Source organism: Folsomia candida, unplaced genomic scaffold, assembly GCF_002217175.1.
Source record: "Folsomia candida strain VU population unplaced genomic scaffold, ASM221717v1 Fcan01_Sc018, whole genome shotgun sequence".
NCBI classification, from domain to species: domain Eukaryota; kingdom Metazoa; phylum Arthropoda; class Collembola; order Entomobryomorpha; family Isotomidae; genus Folsomia; species Folsomia candida.
Window position 1 is genome coordinate 152434 of NW_019091210.1, and position 24499 is coordinate 176932.

The following is a 24499-nucleotide window of genomic DNA, read 5'->3' on the forward strand; positions in this document are numbered from 1 at the left end:
CGAAGGTTACCTACATATGAGATTATTGACATTGAAAATTTGCCGGTAAGAACACCAAACGATATTTAGAAGTAACTATTTAAATTCCTCATCCAATCCAGACTTCTAAAAAGTACATATTTTCCACCTAAATCCTCAAATTTAAATAAATCCCTAGAGAACAATTTGAAATGGAAAATGCTTGCAAACGGGTGGAAGGAACTCTCCAAGAACTTACCGTGCTATACAAATTTCCTCCAATTTTCTGTGTCCCGGTGAAATCAAAACGAAACGAAAAATTTATCCCGTTCTTAATAATTTCGGTGCTTAACGTGGCCTACGTTTTTGGACTTTGTCTCATTCTAAAACTCGTTTGGGATGGGAAACTTGCCATACATTTTTCGGCGCTTTTTGTCCAATGCGCTATCGGTTTCGAAGCCTTGTCAAATATTTGGTATGACGAACTCTTATATTTTGACTGGTTTCAGCTCAACTGGATTTCTAGAGAGTTGAAGAAATTACGTATGTAAACTTATAATTTTGGTGTGATCCTAAGTTCTTTTATTTATGTGTTAACTTAAAATGTATGTTAAAAGTATTGAGTTGTTATATCGGTTGAAAAATGTGGACAAAGAATATGTAATCCTTGACACCAACACAACGCATCCCATGGAATTTCATTTGTTCTAAACAAGATAATCTATCTGTACTTACTCTCCATTCGCACATGGTAGAACTTTTACCGAAATTGAGATTTCTGAGAAACTACGGCACTGCCAGTCTCAAAGTACCCCGTCAGCATAATTCCAGAGAATTTGAGATTGACAGTGCCGTAGTTTCTCAGAAATCTCAATTTCGGTAAAAGTTCTACTGTGTGAGAATGGAGAGTATACAAAGTTTTTTACCAGGTCGAACAACAATGATCTCTTCCGGCATGAAGGAATGGTCCAGACTGCGCAGCACATTATGGACCTTGCAATTGCAATCAGGTTTCTACGCTATTTCTGCCATGTGGACCATGCTGGCTTTGACTCCATTCCTTGGTCAACGATTTGACAGTGGATATTATTTTATTCAAGCCCTATTTCCCGCATCTGGCTGGGAGGTGACCTGCTTAGGGAAAGTGGCTCGTTGCATACTCATCTTCATTTCGGGCTATCACATGCTCATCGGAGCTATCTCCGTGAGTAAGGACATTATAGCAACCCTCGCTCATTTTCTATTTATAGATTTTATAGCGAATGCATGCAAATTTTATGCATGCATTTTTTGCATGCAAACATTTTTTGCATGGAGTTTTGCGATGCTGGGGGCTGACCCCCCCCAGGGGTTGCAGATAACCCCAGCGCAGTGACCGCGGCGCCGTGACCTTTGACCTGTCAAGCGTATTTATTATAATATGAGCGTTACATGGTGAGTATGTATGTCAAGATGAAAAAACCACACATTGATATTTAACTACAATGATGAAATGTGCATAATAATGGGTGTTAAGTTTCACAGTTTAATAGCTTAATTAAATGTACATGGCTTGCAAAAGCTGGCCAACTTCATTTGACATTCCAAGCGAATTACGCCCAGTTTTATTCTAAAGAAATTTACTTTAAGATATTTATTATTCCACATACAATGAATTGATTATTGCTTAGTTTTATTGATACACACAAAGTGACAATGAATTTGCTTATATTAATTTGTGTTGTGCTGCAGACCGTAAATTCGTATGCGGAATGTTATCGTCATGATAGTTGTGTGCAATGCATTCAAATTGTGGGTTGCGTTTACGGAGTAACAAGTTCAAGTGCTCGGAAATGTTTTCATCGTGACGAGATTCCGGTTGGAATTTTGGCAACCTTTCGAAATCCGACTGCATGTAAAAGAATTTACAGGTTTGGTACGTTCATTTTCATGTTTTCACTTTATACTGAGAACAAAGTGTTTCTTTACTGAATAAATAAGTTGTTTTTTTAATTTTTAGCAACCACCCAGACGAGTGCATTTGATAACCATTCTAAAAGTGGAAACACTATCATTGTTAAAGAAGAGATAATGCACAATGTTTTAACAGGTATGCACTGCCATTTTTCGCAATTTATTCCATTATTTTAACATTTTGACATTCTTAGAGCGGGTTTCAACCTCCACCACAACTGAAAATCAATTGTATACTTCAACATTACCTACTTTCACGACTTTGCCAACGACCAAAATAGTGACGACCAATTTTTATTTGCCGGAAACCTTACATCCCACACAACCAAGTGTTGATCACGAGCAAGACAATACAGAGACCACAACGGAGACAATAATAAACACTGCTGTCGCCGGTATTGTACACATTTTTTTTGTTACGTAATCTCGGTTTTTCATTCATAAATAAAACCATCACAGAAAAACTGGCAATCGAGACTACAATCCTACCAATGGTGGAATCAACTACGCATTTCTCTGAGCTAATTCATCGGCCCACTGATCCATTCCTGTTGCTGAATACGAGCATCACAATTGGGGGTATGCACACCATAGTTAAAAAAATAACACGTAAAGTTTATTAAAATTTTATTTATAGAAACCAATAATACTGCGAATTGGAATAATGGTTCCAACCATAGTGGAAGTTTCAACTCTTCCGTCCCGACAACTACCAATTTAACGATTTCGGTATTTATTAGTGTTTATATGCAACCAATCCCAATACCGTCTAAAGCCACGAGAACAAATTCGTATGCAATTCTTATTTTGTCACTTCTTAGACTTTTCCAGTTGTAGCAGCAAGAAAACGGAAAATGTGGAGCACCTATGACAAAATTGGATTATATGCATGCAGAATTACTAAATTACTTAAGAAGAATAATTTCTTTCATGATCGAGATCTTTCTACTATTAATAATATCATATCGAGGAAATTTGATTATGTATTATGTGATTCGTTACTCAGCGGAAAGCCAATATTTTATGCCAAAAACATTTAAATATATGCAACAAGTTAATTAAGCAAATGCATTTGCAGAGTGTTGGATTTAGAGGAAGTTCTAGCAATAAATAATTATGATAATTTTATTACAATAAATGCATGAAATTTTTTCGATTTATTTTTTTATTTGCTCATTTCCATCAAATCATTTGTTTTTATTTTCAATCATCAACTTAAAATGATTAGAAATCACTACTAAAATCACTACTAAATTCTACATGTATATATGAACTCTACAAATGACTCAATTCGATAAAATCACTACTAAATTACTACTTTTTTTTATTTTTCGTTCGTTTACTGGCGGGGGCGTTTGTGGGGGGGGATGCTTGGACTGCTGCTTGGACTGCGGCTTCCTGTGCCTCCTTTATTGCTTCAGACACAACTGACGAGGTCAGAGGCTGAACCGTCAGCATCTCATTCGGAGCTGAAGACAGTTGTTTTACACACGTTGTAAGGAAGAGAGTATCCTAAAAAAACAAGCATGCTTTGCAACAAAATCGTAATTATAAGAACGAAAAAAAATTGGAAACACTTACCTTTGATGCGTCATGTAGCCTATTAACCAGGCCCATAGCATTGAGATGTTGTAATTTTTTAAATATATTCAAATTTGTCCTAAATTTGAGTTTTAACAAGTCTAATTCCTTTGCCAATTTTGTTCTTTCTTCTTGAGTATTTTCCATTTGCTTTAATTTTTCCTCCAGACTTGAGATTTCTTCTTGGTCCTTTTTTCTCTCTTCGTCCAAGTATTGTAATTCTTCAGTGTGCTCTTCATCAATTGTTTCCATCTCGTCCTCAAGGTGGGCTGCTCTTCTGCATTCTGCTGCAAGAGCTTTCTCAAGAAATTCCACCTTTTTGTGGACCTCTATCCATCAGGAGTAATCTGCATTGGAGCGTCCAGACGGGTCGACGATAGAGTCGAGTTTGGATATTAATTCTTCAATGACGGACGTGAAATTCTTGATGTCTGCTTCGGCAGGCATCTGTAAAATTATTAAATAAATTATTGTTTCATATTATTTCATACTACTGATATATGTATTAGTAAAATTTCTCATGGGTAACATGTCTATTTCGCGAGTGCACGTGATAGCAAGAATTAAAATATTCGTGATTTCCTATAAACGGCGGAATATATATTCCAACATGTTTTGAGTTTTTTGGAGTAAAACTCGAAAAATTCACTGTTTTAACATAGGTCGGTATAGGGAAAATTCTCAAAATTTGTGAAGATAAATATCCATAAAAATCAACTTTTCACCATCTAGTTTTCTAAAAAAAAATACCGAAGAAATACTCTTATTTTTGAGAAATTCCTATGCCAGGATAATTTATGATGTACATACATATGTGTATTTTGTCCTTCATTGAAAATAATATGATACCCATATGGGTTTACAACGCCACCAGGTAGATAAAACTATTACACAAATATGTGCATTTCGTCCTCAACAAAAATAAAATACTACACACATGTATGTACTTCGTCCTTAAGAAGTTAATGTAATTAAAATTACATGTAAATTAATATACACACGTACCCTTTCAGATGTCGTAAGGTTAGGATCCCGGACATCAGAATTAACCGCTTGTCCTTCAGTTGCCTCCACGGAACGGAGACTGCATGATAATCTCAATCTGATGCGGTGGGGGTGGTGCATCCTCAATCTTCTCTAGTCGCACCTGATGTAACTCCCTATTGTAAACTATGAGGGAATGTTGACCGGTTGTATTAGTCAACATTATCGCCAGATCATTTACTGGGATGATGATACGTTCGGCTTCCATCTGTTTTCCAGGATGGAAATTATGATTAAACATTAATGACTAAAAACCAACATTGCAGATATGGCCCGAGCCAGATGTAGAATTTTTACAATTTTACATGGGATTCTTTCATGAGAAACCATTTGTAGCGTCAATGAGCTTTGTATTGAAATTTAAACAGACCAACAGACAGACACGACGGTTCCATAAGCTCCGACTCGGGGAAATAATAATATATATCACAGAAATTTGCTTACCACTTCAACTGATTCTGTTCCCATATCCAAAGGACACATGATTTGATGGGTTATTTGAACACAATGAACTTATTCTGATCAAATTGAAAGTGATCTGAATTGCGACTGGGCGATGACAATATATTTGTGGAGACTTTTATCAACTTAGCAATGCAATGAAAGTAAGGAACAGATACATACATGCCCAAAAAGCATTTACAATTTTTTTATTTAAATTTCGGTTTCCTACTAACTGCTAACAAATAGATAACTATATTTATAACATTACCAAGTATTACCTAAAATCCAGTACGTGTGTATATTAATTTACTTGTAATTTTAATTACATTAACTTCTTAAGGACGAAGTACATACATGTGTGTAGTATTTTATTTTTGTTGAGGACGAAATGCACATATTTGTGTAATAGTTTTATCTACCTGGTGGCGTTGTAAACCCATATGGGTATCATATTATTTTCAATGAAGGACAAAATACACATATGTATGTACATCATAAATTATCCTGGCATAGGAATTTCTCAAAAATAAGAGTATTTCTTCGGTATTTTTTTTTAGAAAACTAGATGGTGAAAAGTTGATTTTTATGGATATTTATCTTCACAAATTTTGAGAATTTTCCCTATACCGACCTATGTTAAAACAGTGAATTTTTCGAGTTTTACTCCAAAAAACTCAAAACATGTTGGAATATATATTCCGCCGTTTATAGGAAATCACGAATATTTTAATTCTTGCTATCACGTGCACTCGCGAAATAGACATGTTACCCATGAGAAATTTTACTAATACATATATCAGTAGTATGAAATAATATGAAACAATAATTTATTTAATAATTTTACAGATGCCTGCCGAAGCAGACATCAAGAATTTCACGTCCGTCATTGAAGAATTAATATCCAAACTCGACTCTATCGTCGACCCGTCTGGACGCTCCAATGCAGATTACTCCTGATGGATAGAGGTCCACAAAAAGGTGGAATTTCTTGAGAAAGCTCTTGCAGCAGAATGCAGAAGAGCAGCCCACCTTGAGGACGAGATGGAAACAATTGATGAAGAGCACACTGAAGAATTACAATACTTGGACGAAGAGAGAAAAAAGGACCAAGAAGAAATCTCAAGTCTGGAGGAAAAATTAAAGCAAATGGAAAATACTCAAGAAGAAAGAACAAAATTGGCAAAGGAATTAGACTTGTTAAAACTCAAATTTAGGACAAATTTGAATATATTTAAAAAATTACAACATCTCAATGCTATGGGCCTGGTTAATAGGCTACATGACGCATCAAAGGTAAGTGTTTCCAATTTTTTTTCGTTCTTATAATTACGATTTTGTTGCAAAGCATGCTTGTTTTTTTAGGATACTCTCTTCCTTACAACGTGTGTAAAACAACTGTCTTCAGCTCCGAATGAGATGCTGACGGTTCAGCCTCTGACCTCGTCAGTTGTGTCTGAAGCAATAAAGGAGGCACAGGAAGCCGCAGTCCAAGCAGCAGTCCAAGCATCCCCCCCCACAAACGCCCCCGCCAGTAAACGAACGAAAAATAAAAAAAAGTAGTAATTTAGTAGTGATTTTATCGAATTGAGTCATTTGTAGAGTTCATATATACATGTAGAATTTAGTAGTGATTTTAGTAGTGATTTCTAATCATTTTAAGTTGATGATTGAAAATAAAAACAAATGATTTGATGGAAATGAGCAAATAAAAAAATAAATCGAAAAAATTTCATGCATTTATTGTAATAAAATTATCATAATTATTTATTGCTAGAACTTCCTCTAAATCCAACACTCTGCAAATGCATTTGCTTAATTAACTTGTTGCATATATTTAAATGTTTTTGGCATAAAATATTGGCTTTCCGCTGAGTAACGAATCACATAATACATAATCAAATTTCCTCGATATGATATTATTAATAGTAGAAAGATCTCGATCATGAAAGAAATTATTCTTCTTAAGTAATTTAGTAATTCTGCATGCATATAATCCAATTTTGTCATAGGTGCTCCACATTTTCCGTTTTCTTGCTGCTACAACTGGAAAAGTCTAAGAAGTGACAAAATAAGAATTGCATACGAATTTGTTCTCGTGGCTTTAGACGGTATTGGGATTGGTTGCATATAAACACTAATAAATACCGAAATCGTTAAATTGGTAGTTGTCGGGACGGAAGAGTTGAAACTTCCACTATGGTTGGAACCATTATTCCAATTCGCAGTATTATTGGTTTCTATAAATAAAATTTTAATAAACTTTACGTGTTATTTTTTTAACTATGGTGTGCATACCCCCAATTGTGATGCTCGTATTCAGCAACAGGAATGGATCAGTGGGCCGATGAATTAGCTCAGAGAAATGCGTAGTTGATTCCACCATTGGTAGGATTGTAGTCTCGATTGCCAGTTTTTCTGTGATGGTTTTATTTATGAATGAAAAACCGAGATTACGTAACAAAAAAAATGTGTACAATACCGGCGACAGCAGTGTTTATTATTGTCTCCGTTGTGGTCTCTGTATTGTCTTGCTCGTGATCAACACTTGGTTGTGTGGGATGTAAGGTTTCCGGCAAATAAAAATTGGTCGTCACTATTTTGGTCGTTGGCAAAGTCGTGAAAGTAGGTAATGTTGAAGTATACAATTGATTTTCAGTTGTGGTGGAGGTTGAAACCCGCTCTAAGAATGTCAAAATGTTAAAATAATGGAATAAATTGCGAAAAATGGCAGTGCATACCTGTTAAAACATTGTGCATTATCTCTTCTTTAACAATGATAGTGTTTCCACTTTTAGAATGGTTATCAAATGCACTCGTCTGGGTGGTTGCTAAAAATTAAAAAAACAACTTATTTATTCAGTAAAGAAACACTTTGTTCTCAGTATAAAGTGAAAACATGAAAATGAACGTACCAAACCTGTAAATTCTTTTACATGCAGTCGGATTTCGAAAGGTTGCCAAAATTCCAACCGGAATCTCGTCACGATGAAAACATTTCCGAGCACTTGAACTTGTTACTCCGTAAACGCAACCCACAATTTGAATGCATTGCACACAACTATCATGACGATAACATTCCGCATACGAATTTACGGTCTGCAGCACAACACAAATTAATATAAGCAAATTCATTGTCACTTTGTGTGTATCAATAAAACTAAGCAATAATCAATTCATTGTATGTGGAATAATAAATATCTTAAAGTAAATTTCTTTAGAATAAAACTGGGCGTAATTCGCTTGGAATGTCAAATGAAGTTGGCCAGCTTTTGCAAGCCATGTACATTTAATTAAGCTATTAAACTGTGAAACTTAACACCCATTATTATGCACATTTCATCATTGTAGTTAAATATCAATGTGTGGTTTTTTCATCTTGACATACATACTCACCATGTAACGCTCATATTATAATAAATACGCTTGACAGGTCAAAGGTCACGGCGCCGCGGTCACTGCGCTGGGGTTATCTGCAACCCCTGGGGGGGGTCAGCCCCCAGCATCGCAAAACTCCATGCAAAAAATGTTTGCATGCAAAAAATGCATGCATAAAATTTGCATGCATTCGCTATAAAATCTATAAATAGAAAATGAGCGAGGGTTGCTATAATGTCCTTACTTCCGTGGTGCTCTATCTATTCGAAATCATCACGCTGGGCACAGACTGTGTAAACGCGGCTTGTCAAGGCAATCGTTCCGGGCAACCCGTCCGCTCTCGCGCGGGCTACAGAGCAGTCTCAATTTTGGTCTATCGGATGAACAAGATATGTCGATGGACCGTGGCGCTTGCATCGATCCTTGGATCTGGGATAGCCATTGTATCAATGGCGGGAGTGGTCAAATACTACGGAAAAGTAGATATCTTCATTTATTTAATGTTCCTGTTCTGTGCAGTTATATTATTTCTCGTTGTATGGTTGGTCGTCCCATTCGCAGCAAAACTGAACGTAGTTTCTGTCCAGTTTGTGGATGAATGGGGGAAAAGAAGTGTTTCCGAAGGAGGTAGAGGTGCAGTCAGGCTTCACTCACGGTATGCAAGGGCCATGAAAGCGGTTGGGATTGAATGCAGCGGGATTGGAATTGTTCAAAAGTTAACGCTAATCGAGACGTATGCGGCATGGTTACAGCACACTGTGACGGTTGCGCTAGGACTGAAGTAATAGCTTAGAAATGCGGATATGAATTGCATCACTTTAACACCACTCAACACACGAGGAAATTTATTTCTCAACATTAATGAGGAGGAAAGATGTTACAAACCTTATTTTTCTCATAATTGAATTAGGTATTTTGTACCCAAAAGTTGTCATATTGAGGATACATAGTTAACACACCAAATATTTAACATCCTGTTTTTGTGGCACAAAGCTACTTGTGTCCATTTAAAATTTAAGCATGTCCTACATGTGAAGCAAATTTCTGACGACCCTCTATTTCCTGCAGCTTGAATCTCGAAAGATAAATTAATGTAGCGAAATTATTGTAAAACAACGCTTTACCGCTCAAAATGCAACCAGTGTTAGTTATCTAATAAATCCTAATTATTTACTTGAGTAAATTTCATTCATGTTCATTGTTTGAGTCTTTAAATATCGCTCGATGTTTTAATAATTGTCATTACACTGTAGAAGATTTTCTAGTATGCATAGCTATGTACATATGTACAAGTTGTCAGTAGAGCTTATACATATTATTCCTGACATTTGTGTTAATTTACTATGAAACAATTTCATTAAATGTATTTCTAGCAATCCCGTACACGCTAAATAAAGTCAATTAGAAAATATGTATTACGTTGCTGAATTAGTGGCATAATTTTTACGAATTGCTGAAAGTTGAAGATTATTTCTGTGGGTTTAGCAAATTTTTCAGAACTTTCGCAAACTATGCACAGAAAGGTATGAGTAAGATTCTGCTGAGTCTGCTGTCAGTTATTTCAAATTCGTATTTTACTTAGAAATGAAATAGAAATATTTACAAGTAATATTTACGAATATTCAATTATCTATCATTCGCTCATAAAAATGGAAATGGGGAAATGACCCTTATATCGATTAAGTATCTACGTAATAACCGGTATTATTCTCTCCATCGATCTTTAAGAAAATACTGCTTCCTTCGGAAACGTCACTAGGCATGTCGTTAATATGTCTGATATGACATACAGAATTTTTAGGATGACAATCCTTTCAATTACTTTGATAGAACCGGCTTCAACTCCGAACGTTTTCAAGCTCTTCATTTGTCTTAAAATTGTTTTTCTTCGACCTGACATGGGGGATTGTTGGTTGATCGAATTAAGCAACTTTTCTGAAACCTTCCCAACTGTGGACGTGGAAAATAATACCAAAAAGAGGACAATAGAGCAATTCAGGACAGCCAGTGGAAATGGGGCATACTCAAAAATGTTTACTTCTCCGTGAAACCGAATGGTAGCAAATCCGGCGATTAGAACGAATCCCCCGGGTCCCCAGTAGCACAGAAATGATAACAATTCCTTCGTGACGGAGTGGTTGAACGAGGCCACAAGAACATTTAAAGTGCGGAAGTCATGAATTTTGTGTCGAATTGATGAATTGCAATTTCTAGAGATACATACATACACAATTGCATTTTTTTAATTTTTGGTGTAGACTACAGAGGGTGAATCAAGATACAAGACTTACTCATTTTCTTAATTCAACTTACACCTACATAGATAGTTTACACAATGGTATTCTTTATAAATCTCAGCTGACTGCCTCCATACAGCAATTGGAAACATACATTGGGACCAAAATATGTAATGCATCCGTTCCAGAGACCAATCCTGTTGAAGCTTTCGAATATATTTCCAAAAGGATAAAACCCGCAAAAACTAAAGGATTTTGAATTCCTTTTTCGAACTGGGATGAAATGTATTGTGGTTTGAGTGGGATTACAAGAAACATGGAGGAAAAGGCGACAACAAGACTGGCCAAGATCCACAAGACTGCCATTATTTGCATTTGAAGGATGTTATACGTCAAAAATGCTGGTTTGTTTGAAAACTGCTGAGGGTACTTCGCTATAATTTTGAATGAAAAGTGATTCATAATTTAATTGATAATGCAATAGGGAATACAAATTTTTAACTTTGCTCAACGGATTTTGGCGTATTCTAACCTCTATAATTTCTTGTTAAACTTGTCAATTTTCCCCATATACATAAGTGCTTCCAAGTGCATGTCTCGTGAGTTTTGCAAAACTACTGACGAAGTTTGCAAAATTCTCGAGATTTCGTAAAACTTTAGCCGGAAAACTATATAATTTTAACCCAAATTTGCCCAGCAACTCGGTATGTTTTTTTAACTTCCCAACATTATTTCGCAAACTCATCGTCTCTAATAAATACATGTGTACTTTAGAAATTTCGAGATTATCTATGAAAATTTAAATTAAAATAAGATGGTTTGTACAAATTTGAAAAATTATAGATATTTTTGGACCTCTTAACTCCACAAAACATGAAATTCCTTCTAAAATTTGTTTGTTACATGCTCCCTCTTATCCACATCCTGGTACACATTTACTGTAATACTAACTGAATACCCGCCTGCTTACCTGCCATTTCCGCAAATAATGTTTTCATTCCTTTAAACAACGCTGTCACAATGGAGCAGGAGACTTGCGCATTTCGAAAACTTATTGCACTCCAAACATAATACAAAATCCAGATAAGGAGCCAAATCACCACCACAAAATCAACATGTCCTGCCCCCAAAATTTCTCCAGCCAGACAAACGATCAAGTAAGCCAAGTAAATCCAAATGTTCCATTTTGCGAGCGACACACAAATCCTTTTCTTAAGATTGGATGACAATCTTAAGCATTTTTCCTTCTTATCCCACTCGTACGGTGTTCCGTTGAAAACATTCACAACTTTTACGAATATACGGAGGGTATTTAACGTCTGGTCGTCTTTCATTTTGAAAAATATTTTAACTTTTTAGAACTTGTAGGTCCATACAAGCAGTAGTGACGTTTTGATACGTTTTTCGAGTCTGATGTATGATTATCTAACTTACGGCTTATATAACTATGACGGGGTGGTACTAATTTCATATAATCCTCCGACTATAATGCCTTTTCAATTTTAATAACTAAATTAAAATGTCATCCTTATTCGTGTAAATATTGGACTGACAACATAATATATATGTGCACGATTTAAGTAGTTACATAAGTCTTAAGTGTCTAAATGACGAATGCCATTTCCTCTTTAGCGACATTTATTTGAAGAGTTACTTCCCAATAGTTTTAAAAAATGCGCAAATTATAGTGCATATGTATGTATACGCGGGTGTTTTATTATTAATTTTCAAAATGTATGTTCCACACTGTTTCTGACCAAACTTTTGATGAAATAACAAACTTCAAATACTTTTAGAATGCTGTGATTTTTTTCAGTTCTGTAGGTTAACATTAACACTAGCAATAACTCATTAAAATTTACCTCGAAAATATGCCAAAATTTACGACTTGATTTCATTATCATCCGAAAACCGTTTTCCCCTGATGTTTTTCTTTAAGTTTCGAAACGAATAATAATCACTAAGGGACAAGTCTGGACTGCACGGGGCGTGGTTTGTGCAGGTAAAGCGATTTTCGTCTGCACTAACCCTCGCAAAAAGCCAGGTATGAGGTGGCGCGTTGTCGTCTAAAGAAAGGCCAACTCTTTATTTTGACCCCACGTTTCTTTTCAACCGGAGCACGCAGCTCCTTCGGGGTTCCTGCATACACGGCCCCATTTATTGTAGTATTTACAGCAATAAATTTTATAAGGAGGGGACCTTTGGTATCCTTGAAAGTGGTCATCATCATTTTTTTGTCAGATTTTTGCACTTTTCAATTCACGGGCGGTGGCAACCCCTCGTGCTTCCATTGAGGGAATTATTATTTGGTCACCGGGTCATAATAGTAAACCCAAGTACCATATGCAACTAATAAAATATTGAGCAGGTTCAAGTCTTCATTTAATAGGTTAAAATTGGCATTGCAAAAGTCGACTCGATCTTGTTTTTGAGATGCTGAAAGCAATTTTGGTACCCAACGGGCGGAAACCATTTTCATACCTAAGTCTTCAGTTAACATGGAACAAATTGCTGGTTTTGAAACACCCATCTCATCTGCTAAATAGGACAGTTTCAATCGCGGATCTCTCATTATTTGTTCCTCTAGTTTCCGGAGCCTTTCTGTGGAAGAAACGGATTTTGAGCGTCCTGGCGACTTTTTGCCCGAGACCTCGTTTCGCCATCATTTAAAATTATTGACCCAATTGAATTTGTGTTTTGTGTTGGGCAGTCTTCATCGTAAATTTTAAGGATTCAACCATAAATCTGCGACACGTATTGCCGATCCAGCATTAAAAATTAAATCACACTACGATATTTAATTTGCAAATCTAGCAATTTTTCCGTCGAGGTAAAGTTTGCCGATTTATTGCTAGTGTTTATGTTAACCCACAGAGCTGAAAAAAATCACAGCCTCCTAAATGTATTTGAAGTTTGTTATTTCATCAAAATTTTGGTCAGAAACAGTGCGGAACATACCTTTTGAAAATTAATAATAAAACACCTACGTATACATACACTGTAAAAAATCCGGTTAAATCAAATATATATACACTTCAAACTGGTTTCGGTTTGGTAGTAATTTCCTACCGGACTGGTAGTAATTTGTTTCTGAGTGGAGAATTTTAGAGTGCCATTGTATTACTAAGCCGTAAAGCTATTTATTTCCATGACGGTAGAGTCATAGGGTGGAATTCAATATACGCTATCATAAGCATTTGCGTAGATAAGCACATGCTCAGCAAGGTTTTTGCTGAGCAAAATTTGGTATTCAATATACAGTCGACTTAGGCATGCGTAAGTTTAAGAATGCTTAAACTTACGCAAATTCTAAGCAACGGCTAAGCAACGAAAATCTGTGACCTCGTGTGAACTGAAAAAAATCATGAAAAATTATGACGGTCGGCTGCTTGCATCTTATTTCATCTCGGTTAAACCATCAACACCACATTCCCTACAATAATTTTGACTGGCTAATTATTGAAGTTTTTATGGTCATTTTCGATTATTCCATTGCATTTCGAAATGGCGTTGACCACTTTAACGGGTAATATCACAAGTAAGTGACCACTTTTCCATAAACTTAGCTAAATTATAAATTTAAAGTCACATTAATTGTCTTAATTAATGTGATTGATAATTTTTTAGAGACCGAAGGTGCCAAAAGGAGTCCAAATTTCACTTCTCTGGAAAAGGAGGTGCTAGTTGATGAAATTGTTGCAAATCTTTCGTTACTTTTTGGCCAATTCACCACGAAAATTACTCCTGAAATTCAATCAGAAGCATGGGGACGAGTCCTTCTCAAGGTCAACGCATTGGGTGTGGTTCCTGGCGGAAGAAAGCTGTCTGAAATTAAGAAGAAGTACCAACAGCTTAAGAGCGAGGTCAAAACTAAAGGGGCCGCAATTAAACGAGAGCTGAATGAGACCGGTGGCGGTGAAAGTGCGTTGTCCCAACTCGACGACCTACAGGAAAAAATTTTGTCGACTCCCTACGGTATCAGTCGAAGGAATTTTTGGAGGATTCGATTCCAGTGGTGAGGCTTAAAACTGACTGACATGATTAGTTGTATACTAAAGTTTGTGACTCGTTTTACAGACAAACCTACGATGAAGACAACTACCGCCCGAAATCACGTCCCACGATGCACTCCATCTTCTCGAAGTGAAGAAGACCCGTCAATAAATGAGTCTCCTCGCCCCACAAACGCAAGCTTCCCGAGACCACGTTGTACCAGCTGCAAACACGTCAAGTTACCTTACTGGAAACTCAAGTTAAGGAACTAGAAACTGAAGTTAATGAACTGAAGCGTATTGGTGATCTCATGCAGCAACGAAACAATATTGAGGAAGAAAAATTGAAACTCAAGCGCAAGAAATTTGAATCGTCCCAATTCCCGAACTATGTGGTCCAATTAACAGATGGTCAATGTGTTCGTTCTTCAGATGTGAACAGCTGCATTTGAATTAATCATCAAATTTCTATTCAATTAATTTCGTGTTCAGTTATTTTTGTTAATATGAGCAATTGTATTTCAAGTTTTACGTTGTATGTAATTACAATTCATTGCAAAATTACACTTTCCTTTACAGAATTCTATTTCAAAACCATCATCCTGAACATGGTTAAATTCTGCAAATATTCACTGCTACCATCCATGAGCCGGTGATTGCATTCCTACCAGAACAATGAGATTCGATGGATGTGATCGGGTGGGTCCTTTAAGTCGGTGGCAGGATTGCAGTGCGGTAATAGCGCGACACATAGATTCATGTTCATTCTTTTGGTGACATACTACTGGCATGTTTTCCTTGAAAAATAATACAACTGAAAACCTGACAGGTGTTTGCATCCAATATCTGAAAGGCTGCGAGTAAAGTGGTGACTTTGTAGCTAGCAAAATTTTTGGGCTGTCGGGAACTAAGAGAAAGTACAAATTATCCGGGTAAGTTTCTAAATTGATTGTACTCTTTAAGCCCAAATAGCAACTGCCATGATTGGTAATCCAATATCCTAAAGATTTTTCATGAGATCTTGTATAATTTGGCGAATGTATGGAGACGAAAAGAATGACAATTTCGCAAAGCCAGTTTTTGTTATGGCATTAATGTAATACATGAAACCGGCTTCAATGCCAAACATTTGTAATGCTTTCATTTCCCTCGCAATTATTTTGCTTGGGCCAGACAGTCGGGATTGTTGTTTCATTGAACTGAGCAACTTTTGTGAAGCCATTCCCACCGACGACGTGGACAGCACCCCCAAAAACACGAGGATCAAACAATTCTGGAGTATAATTGGAAATGGGGCGTATTCAAACATGTTAACTTGTCCGTGAAACCGAATCGTTGCAAATCCGGCGATTAGAACGAATCCCCCGGGACCCCAACAGCACAGATATGAAACCAAGTACTTCGTCACTGAATGGTTGAATGCGGCCACGAGAATGTTTATGGTACGATAGTCTTGAATTTTTTGTCGAATTGATGCCCTGGACTTTCTGGAAGAGTAATAAAAACAGGGAATTGCTTTTTAAATTTTTGGCTTCGTCTGGTCTTTTATCGTTTCAACTTGATAAAGAAAGAATTTGGTATAGAAATTATTTCGCTTTTCTACCGAATTTATATGCTGTGATCATGCCTGTTCACTTTCATTCATATTTGGGATGATTTTAGTATTGGATAGGAATATTGGAAATGAGTGAATTTCCTTTCATTCGACAGAAAATTAGTGAGATGTTCCCGCATTCAGATTGGTCAACGGGATTGAAACGTTTCACCTTTTAATTGTCGTCCAATGCTTAATACATTTGATGATGTAAGAAATTAGGGTAGGTCGATATGATCCGACAGTATCATGAATATATGTACGTTAACAGGTTTGGTTGTGACCATTTTCTTGCAGGTGGCAACCTTTAATACTATGCACACTTAGGTAGTTTTTGTAGTTATTGTTCTACTTACTAAATATGTACCCTCTTATTTAGGCGTGTCACCTCATTAAGATACATCTCAATATGCCCATGTTTGGAGATACGGGCTTTCCATGTTGAATTAACTATGTCTCTCGCGAAGGCGTCGAAATATGCAAATGAGGTGACTAGCTATAAAACGTCGACAATATATCTCACCTGACTGCATCCATACAGCAATTGGAAGCATAGATTGGGACCATGAATGTAAATACTATAGGGATTGGCCAACTTATATCTTAACCAGTAGATTCACAAGAGACAGACTGTGCATCTGATTCCATCTAGCGTTATAAAGGAGATTTTATTTTATTTCGACAAAGGGGGTACCCGCAAAATACGTAACTCTGAAATGGTGAAAAATTTAACAATACTTGTATCGATTTGATTTATTTTATAAATTGATTAATTGCGTTGCAATGTTTTTAAACTAATTTATAATAACATTATGAACATGTATGCATATTTGTGTCACGTTTTGGCTGGATGAGTCATCATCCAGCACCACGACGGGGCTGTCATAAACTTTTGCAGAGTTAGGCCTTTGTGTTGCACAACTTGGTGCCTGGACCCCCTATTTTTGATAATAAGCTTTGTTACAAATATATCACTTGTAGTCACCCCCACATAGGCTCCGGGTGACCATTACTGTAAGAATTGAGTACAGTATTGATTTTATGTGTACAAATATTGTGTTTGTCAGCTTTTTTTCAAATTATCGTTACAATTAATCTAAATACTGGCAAATACTACAATTTTGTTCATTTAAATTTAGCATTTGCTGAAATTATATTTTTGACAGAACTCAAATTGTCACATAACATGATCCGTGCCTGGGTGCAAATCGCGTTACGGTTTACCTCCGGGAATATCAATGTTCAGATATTTTAATTCGTTCGATCGTTGTAATAATTATGAATTTATGTACGAAAATTTATTTACTAAATTTTTAAATTTCCAAAAGCACCCGATCGACTTCAGTAATGGTTGGATTTTGTAAGAGGTTTGGTGAACGACGAAAACTGGGGGAACAGTGATGCCTCCACGGTATGTTCATTGCATTTCGAGCTGGTATCTCGTAGTGTTGGCAATCGAAGTCGTTTATTTCCTAACGCTTTTTCCACCTATTGTGTGCAATCGAGCCCTAACCCGGATTCTCAGAATATGGAACTTTCGGTCCAAACTCGTAAGATTAACGAACACCATTTTTACATGAAACCCTATTGATCTTGGGATTAACCTAAGGATTTTTTAACAGCTCCACACATTCGAGAACGCGGATTTGTTTCTGACCACTTTATGGTTTGCTGCCCCAACTTATCATAAATTTGACAGTTACCACAACGAAATAAAGAACCACTTGGCTAGCCCATCAACAACCCAAGCTTCCCAATCCAACGTGACCTACAGTACATTAATTTTAACAACCTGAAAGGCTAACAATGAGACTAAACATAAATTTTAATATTCTAGAAAGGAAATCTGACACTCTGGCGTCCCCACCAAGCACACCAAAACGACAAGTAAAACCAACGGTTGCCAGAGAATTATTTAGCTCCGCCGTCCCACAGCCAGCTAAGATTTACTCAAAACCAGCGTCCCAAGAAACCCTTACTATAAAGCTCGTGCAATTTTTTAAGGATCAGGTTTTACTTTTATGGTAAACGAAAATTGTTAAACAAACCTCAAATTCGCCAACGTTTAAGTAAACACATTCTATTTAATGGGGACTGATTGTTTTAGATATTCGTGAAATGTATTAATGTTTATTGTTAAAAATGATAGTTCTGTCAAGTATTGAATTTATGTCGCTTTAGGTTGTACAAAACTTGAACTTAACTTTGTACTTCACAATACTTATTTCCAACCCCGCAGCACCTTTGAATATTCCTAAATTCTTTATAATAACTAATTACTCGGATAGAGGCACCAAATTCTACATAAAGCACTAAGTAATCGGGCACAAGCACCAAATCCTATAGAAGCACTATGTATTCGTACACCAGACACCAAATCGTGGCATGAGGCAACATCCCGCATAATCTCTCCCCATTCTGTCTCGCTCTTCTACCCATACAATTCCAATCCTTATAGTATTTACATTCATGATTGGGACTAAAGTATGAATTCCATCTATTCCAGAGCCCATTGCTGCTGAACCCTTTGAATATGTTTCCAGCAGAATAAATCCCGCATAAATTAAAGGGTTTTGAACTCCTTGTTCAAATAGGGATGAAATGTATTGAGGTTTGAGTGGTGCGACGAGGAACATTAAACAAACCGCGGAAATCAGATTCGCCAAGATCCACAAGACTGCCATTAGTTTTATTTGAAGACTATTGCACTTCAAAAATATTGGTTTTCTTAACATCTGGTCAGGGTACTTCGCTATAATTTTGAGAGAAGCGTTATCGATAAGGGAATTAATAATTGTATTGATTATGAAAGTTTTTAACATTTTTGTAACTAAATCAGACACATTCTCAGCTCTAATTTCTCGTAATCTCAATTCTTATATGTTCTCCCATTTTACATACGTGTTGTGTAATAATTTCGTGCAGGTGTTTTTTAACAGCAGAAGCACCGATTATTATATACTCACCTGACATTTCCTCATATAATTTTTTCACTCCTTTAAACAACGCTATCGCAATCGAGCCGGAGGCTTGTGCATTTTGAAAACTTATGGCACACCAAACATATTCAAAAATCCAGATAAGGAGCCAAATAACCGCCACAAAATCGTGATGACCTGTGTCCAAAATTTCTCCAGCCAGACGAACGATTAAGAAAGTCAGATAAATCCAAATGTTCCATTTTGTGAGTGATACACAAATCCGTTTCTTAAAATTGAATGATAATCTTAAACATTTTTCCGTATGATTCCACTCGTACGGTGTTCCGTTAAATAGATTCGTAGCTTTGACGAATATACAGATGGTGTTTAAGGTTTGGTCGTCCATCATGCTGAAATATTGCAGACCGTAATTTTTAGAACTTGAGTACAATCAGTAATACAATTTGGATACGTTTATTCGATTCCGAAATAAAAATTTCCTCAAGCAAATATATGTACGTCGGATTGACAATAATAAAATGTATACGACAAGATTTTAGCTGAAACCACTGAAAGTGGTTCTAAATAAAAAATACCACCTCCTCCTCGGCGGCATTTGTCTGACAGGAATTTAAATGCATAGATATGTATGACACAAATAATAGCACAGCATTTTTGTGCAACGATAATCATTAGCTAAAATGTAATTACGCATGCATGTATGTATATATATGTATATATGTATATACGCATATATGTATGTGTACATACTCTGCGAATACAATTTTTACTCTAATGAATAAAACAAATGCCAACGACATATTAGAACACTAATTATGCAATCATGTCCATATTTATTATTAGGTGCTATTTAAATACGTACATATACCCATGTTCTTTCTGTCCATCATAATCAATCTATTTATTGCACAGCTGTGTCATATCGATTGCAGTAACTGTAATCATTAACAAGCTGTTCCACGGCCATCAAACGGTGATTAGTTAGTGCCGAATCGATAAGCATGTCTGGCGAAAAGTTGTAAATTTCGGAGCCAGATTAAGAAAAAACTTACAGAATTCTGGTTTATGCGCACTTACTCTGCAGAATAGGTTAGGACGAGTATACTAATATGTAAGTATTAATAGGCTAATTTACTCATAGACTATGAGTCATAGTTGAGTAAATTTTATACAAGCTTAATTAGAGTATATAATTACAAAGTCGCGCAAGATTTTTTCAAGCCGAAAATCTTTTTCCCAAAGCATTTATAGAATTAGTTAAAATTCGGTAAATGCTTTCTCCAAAAGGTCGGCCAGATTTATTTTCATAAAAGAAATGTATAACGTTTTTATTAAGGATTAAGTGATTACCTTCTTTAGATCGATCGCAAGAACGGGGGCAAAATAAAATCTTAATTAATTAAAATTATATGGGCATCTATGGAATAATATGAATTAATTCATAACTACACGTATAAATTTTTCTTGTAAATAGGTAAGGAATTTAAAACAAAACTTTTCCACTGTGTAACAACTACGTACTTACCACACCTGCAATAACGATGTAAATGGAAACAAAACTGTTACGAAATTTATATTTGTCACAATTACGGAAATAGAACTACAGCGGGCTTCGAACTAAATGCCACATACATATAAGAAATTAAACGGAAACAATCTATGTATTCAATAAATTCTGGATAATACCAATTAGGTAAAACTTCCAGGTTTCAATTTAAAAATAATTTCGGCATGTGTTAAAATACAACTTTCCAGTAGGGATTTGCATCTGAAACTTAATTAGAACTTTATTGATGTCTTGTGTTTGAAGAGTTGTACAATTTTAGTGATACTGCAGTTCCATAAATTGTGACGAAATTTAGCATATATTTATAATCAAAGTTTTTAACTCTTTTTTTAATTTCAACCCTATCATGGTCAACTTTTGGGGATTCTAACCCTGAAAAATCCTTCACTCTTAGGTAACTGGTATTAAATTATTACCGGGCGGAGTACATATGCATGTATATGACTCTACCGGCATAGTAATAACGATCATTCATTACGGTTTAATTGTTGTTATGCTAATGACATGTTTACCACTAAGAAACAAACTAATACCAGTTCGGATTGATATTATTACCAAATCAATACCAGGGTGGAGTACATATGTATGTGACTCTACCGGATGCATTGCGGTGTAGAGTTTTTCCAGGTTTCAAATCTAGTTTGATTTCAAATGCAAGTAGTTACTTATGTTTGGCTCGCAGTAAGAAGGTATATCTTACCAAATTATGTACGGTAGCTAAAAAGGAGTATTGCTATATTCATTGCGTACACACATATATTTCCACGTTTATCCTATTACAAATCCTGTATTAAAATTATACCAAGCGGTACTCATACTAAGGATAAGCGGACTCAACCATAGCGATGCAGTAGTCAATAAAATGTAAAAATACGAATGGGGAAAACGCCACTTTATTTCGATTATATACATATGTATGTAAATATCTAATAACCAGTTCTCTTCACCCACTTTTAAGAAAATACTGCCTCCTTCGGAAACGTCACTAAGGAGGGGAGCTTGCGAGGTTGATAATAACAGATCCTGATGCCCTTTGGATATGTGGTAGGGTCCCATGAGTGTACTAAAACCCTGAAGTGGTTTGACTCCATGGCCACATTTGCGCCCGCCACACCCACTCAAAAATGCCCAAAAAACGCTTTCACACCAGTTTTCACTCACTCAAATCCACGCCAAAAATCCAATTTTACTCAGATTTTGCAATTTCTTTCACCATTACACTCCCAGATAGTTGCTTTCTTCAATCCAATATCAAACTCAATATTTTCGAAATTTTTAGTATTTTTAAAATTTAAAATTCTGAATGAGCATTGTTGTAGTAATCAACAACGCAAATTATCCCTGCGAAATAATCATCAGCAAAATTGAGTTTGATATTGGATTGCAGAAAGCAACTATCTGGGAGTGTAATGGTGAAAGAAATTTCAAAATCCGAGTAAAATTGGATTTTTGGCGAGGTTTTGAGTGAGTGAAAACTGGAGTGAAAGCGTTTTTTGGGTATTTTTGAGTGGGTGTGGCGGGCGCAAATGTGGCCATGGAGTTAAACCACTTCAGGGTTTTAGTACACTCATAGGACCCTACCACATATCCAAAGGGCATCAGGATCTGTTATTATCAACCTCGCAAGCTCCCCTCCTAAGCATGTCATTAACGTGTCTGAGATAACATATATAATTTTGAAGATGACAATCCTCTCAATTACTTTGATAGAACAGGCTTCAACGCCAAACTTTTTCAACGATTTCATCTTTTTTACAATTATTTTGTTTGAGACTGAAATACGCGATTGTTGTTTGATCGAATTGAGCAGCTTATCTGAAGCCGTTCCCACCGATGAGGTTGTCAGTAGCACCAAAAACACGATAGTCAAACAGTTCTGGAGCATAATTCGAAACGGGGCGTACTCGAAAATGCTGACTTGTCCGTGAAACCGAATCGTAGCAAATGCGGCGATCAGAACGAATCCTCCAGGTCCCCAGTAGCACAGAAATGAAAACAATTCCTTCGTGATGGAATGGTTGAACGCAGCTACGAGAACGTTCAAAGTGCTGAAGTCACGAATTTTTTGTCGAATTGATGATTTGGAGTTTCTGGAGAGCAAAATTTTTTAAAATTTTTGATGTGGAGTACCTATGTACATATTTTGCATATCACGCAAAAACTGGCCACCATTAGGGCATGCAATACCGGTATTCCAGTACCGGTATTAATCGGTATTACCGAATACCGAATACCGGTCTTGAGCTAACCAATACCGGTATTCACTTCATAAATTTTACATATTGAGACTAACTTTCAGTTAACCAAATTCCACTTATTAAATCCAAAATTAAAATAACAAGTTGATGGTCACAATTTGGCGGATTATAATCAATGCATTTTTCGTACCAATCATATATTTGAATTAATTTTTAATTATTTTAATTACTGCATATGTACATATGTATGCAGTATGCATTTATTTTTAAAGTTTCAAACAATTGTGTAAAAAAATGCTGAAGAAATTAGATGTAAAACACTGTAGGTTTTGAGTTTCTGAGAGAAAATACGAAATTTTCAACGGCTGAATAACTGTTGCTGATATGGTAGCAACGCCAAAAATATGCTACCGTACTTTGACAAATAGACAACTAAAAACTGTCAAGTAAAAACTATTTCACGGCTCAAATTTTTAAAATCGCTGAAAATACCTTAGGCAGTTATGAGAGCACACACGAAATGATGATGATGTTAAAACAGTTCAATAGTTTTAGTTTAAGCGCACACGTTTAAAAGTGGATGAATTTGAAAAGGCTGCGATACGGAGTAAATAATCAGAAGTTTGGGGAATACAATGAGTAAAATTTGAATCGGGGGTAATTTTTTGCCCGTGAGCTCTGATAAATTATTACGAAGTTAGGCATATAACTAAAGTTTTTAAGAATATTTATGTTCACTTCTGTAATAATACTTATTCATATGATTACACACAAGCATTTAATTGTCTTAAACGTATGCAATTGCTTTGTGCGAGGATTTTCATTGATATTAGCATGTTTAACAAATTTAACATATGGTGTCGGTAATACCGGTATTACCGAAGGTCTCAATACCGGAAATACCGAATACCGGTTTTGAAAAATGGTACCGGTATTGCATGCCCTAGCCACCATTATTAAGGAGGAGAGACCCTCTACATGTCATCTTCAGATCTTGATGCCCTTTGGATATGTTGGAGTACCCTATGAGTCTACTAAAACCCTGAAGTGGTTTGATGCCATGGCCCCATTTGCGCCCGCCACGCCCACCCAAAGGGATGAAAACCACAAAAGTTACCAGCTTCAACAATCCACCAAAAATCCAATTTTGTTCGGATTTTGATAAAATTTATACTTTTGTGATCCCAGATACTTGTGTGATAATTAGGGCTGACAAATCCGGATACTCCGAATTCGAAAAATCCGGATTTTTCGGATTTCGGATACTTCGAATTCCGAAACTTCCGATACTTCGAACTTCCCTTCATTTAGAGACGAATCCGGATTTCCCTAAATTAAAGACTCATATGTATTAACAATGTAAATATTCAAATCTTGGCGAGAAGTGTGAATTTAAAAAAATTAGCATGCTATACATTCCATATATAATTAGTTTATCATACCCGACATCAAATTCACTTTTTTTAAATTGTCCATTTTTTCAGTTCATGAACCGAGAAAAATGCCCAATAATTGCCCGTATCGTCTGAAAATTTTCAGAAATATTGAAACTTGTAAAAAATCTGAGATTGTAATCGAAATTAATAATTCTACTATCTGACATCTGTCTGATTC

The 24499-nt window shown here is 36.0% G+C and overlaps 4 protein-coding genes across 4 annotated transcripts; 2 read left to right on the top strand and 2 right to left on the bottom strand.

Moving 5' to 3' along the window:
* Positions 1 to 986: 986 nt before the first annotated feature.
* LOC110857465 lies at positions 987 to 3071 on the top strand. The gene is made up of 6 exons (XM_035857708.1): positions 987 to 1873; positions 1958 to 2047; positions 2106 to 2306; positions 2371 to 2490; positions 2549 to 2640; positions 2733 to 3071. The coding sequence occupies exons 1-6, from the start codon at positions 1654 to 1656 to the stop codon at positions 2949 to 2951; spliced, it is 942 nt and encodes a 313-aa protein (XP_035713601.1). The 5' UTR covers positions 987 to 1653; the 3' UTR covers positions 2952 to 3071.
* A 104-nt stretch (positions 3072 to 3175) lies between these two features.
* On the bottom strand, positions 3176 to 4565 carry LOC110857377. The gene is made up of 3 exons (XM_022105972.2): positions 4498 to 4565; positions 3493 to 3939; positions 3176 to 3423 (listed from the first exon to the last, which is right to left on the bottom strand). The coding sequence occupies exons 2-3, from the start codon at positions 3742 to 3744 to the stop codon at positions 3226 to 3228; spliced, it is 450 nt and encodes a 149-aa protein (XP_021961664.1). The 5' UTR covers positions 3745 to 3939; positions 4498 to 4565; the 3' UTR covers positions 3176 to 3225.
* A 1266-nt stretch (positions 4566 to 5831) lies between these two features.
* Positions 5832 to 6593, top strand: LOC110857378. Its single transcript, XM_022105973.2, has 2 exons — positions 5832 to 6273; positions 6343 to 6593. Exons 1-2 carry the CDS (start codon positions 6022 to 6024, stop codon positions 6538 to 6540), a joined length of 450 nt encoding a protein of 149 aa, XP_021961665.1. The 5' UTR covers positions 5832 to 6021; the 3' UTR covers positions 6541 to 6593.
* Positions 6594 to 6694: 101 nt separating this feature from the next.
* On the bottom strand, positions 6695 to 8504 carry LOC110857458. Its single transcript, XM_035857710.1, has 6 exons — positions 7893 to 8504; positions 7719 to 7808; positions 7460 to 7660; positions 7276 to 7395; positions 7126 to 7217; positions 6695 to 7033 (listed from the first exon to the last, which is right to left on the bottom strand). The coding sequence occupies exons 1-6, from the start codon at positions 8110 to 8112 to the stop codon at positions 6815 to 6817; spliced, it is 942 nt and encodes a 313-aa protein (XP_035713603.1). The 5' UTR covers positions 8113 to 8504; the 3' UTR covers positions 6695 to 6814.
* Positions 8505 to 24499: the final 15995 nt, after the last annotated feature.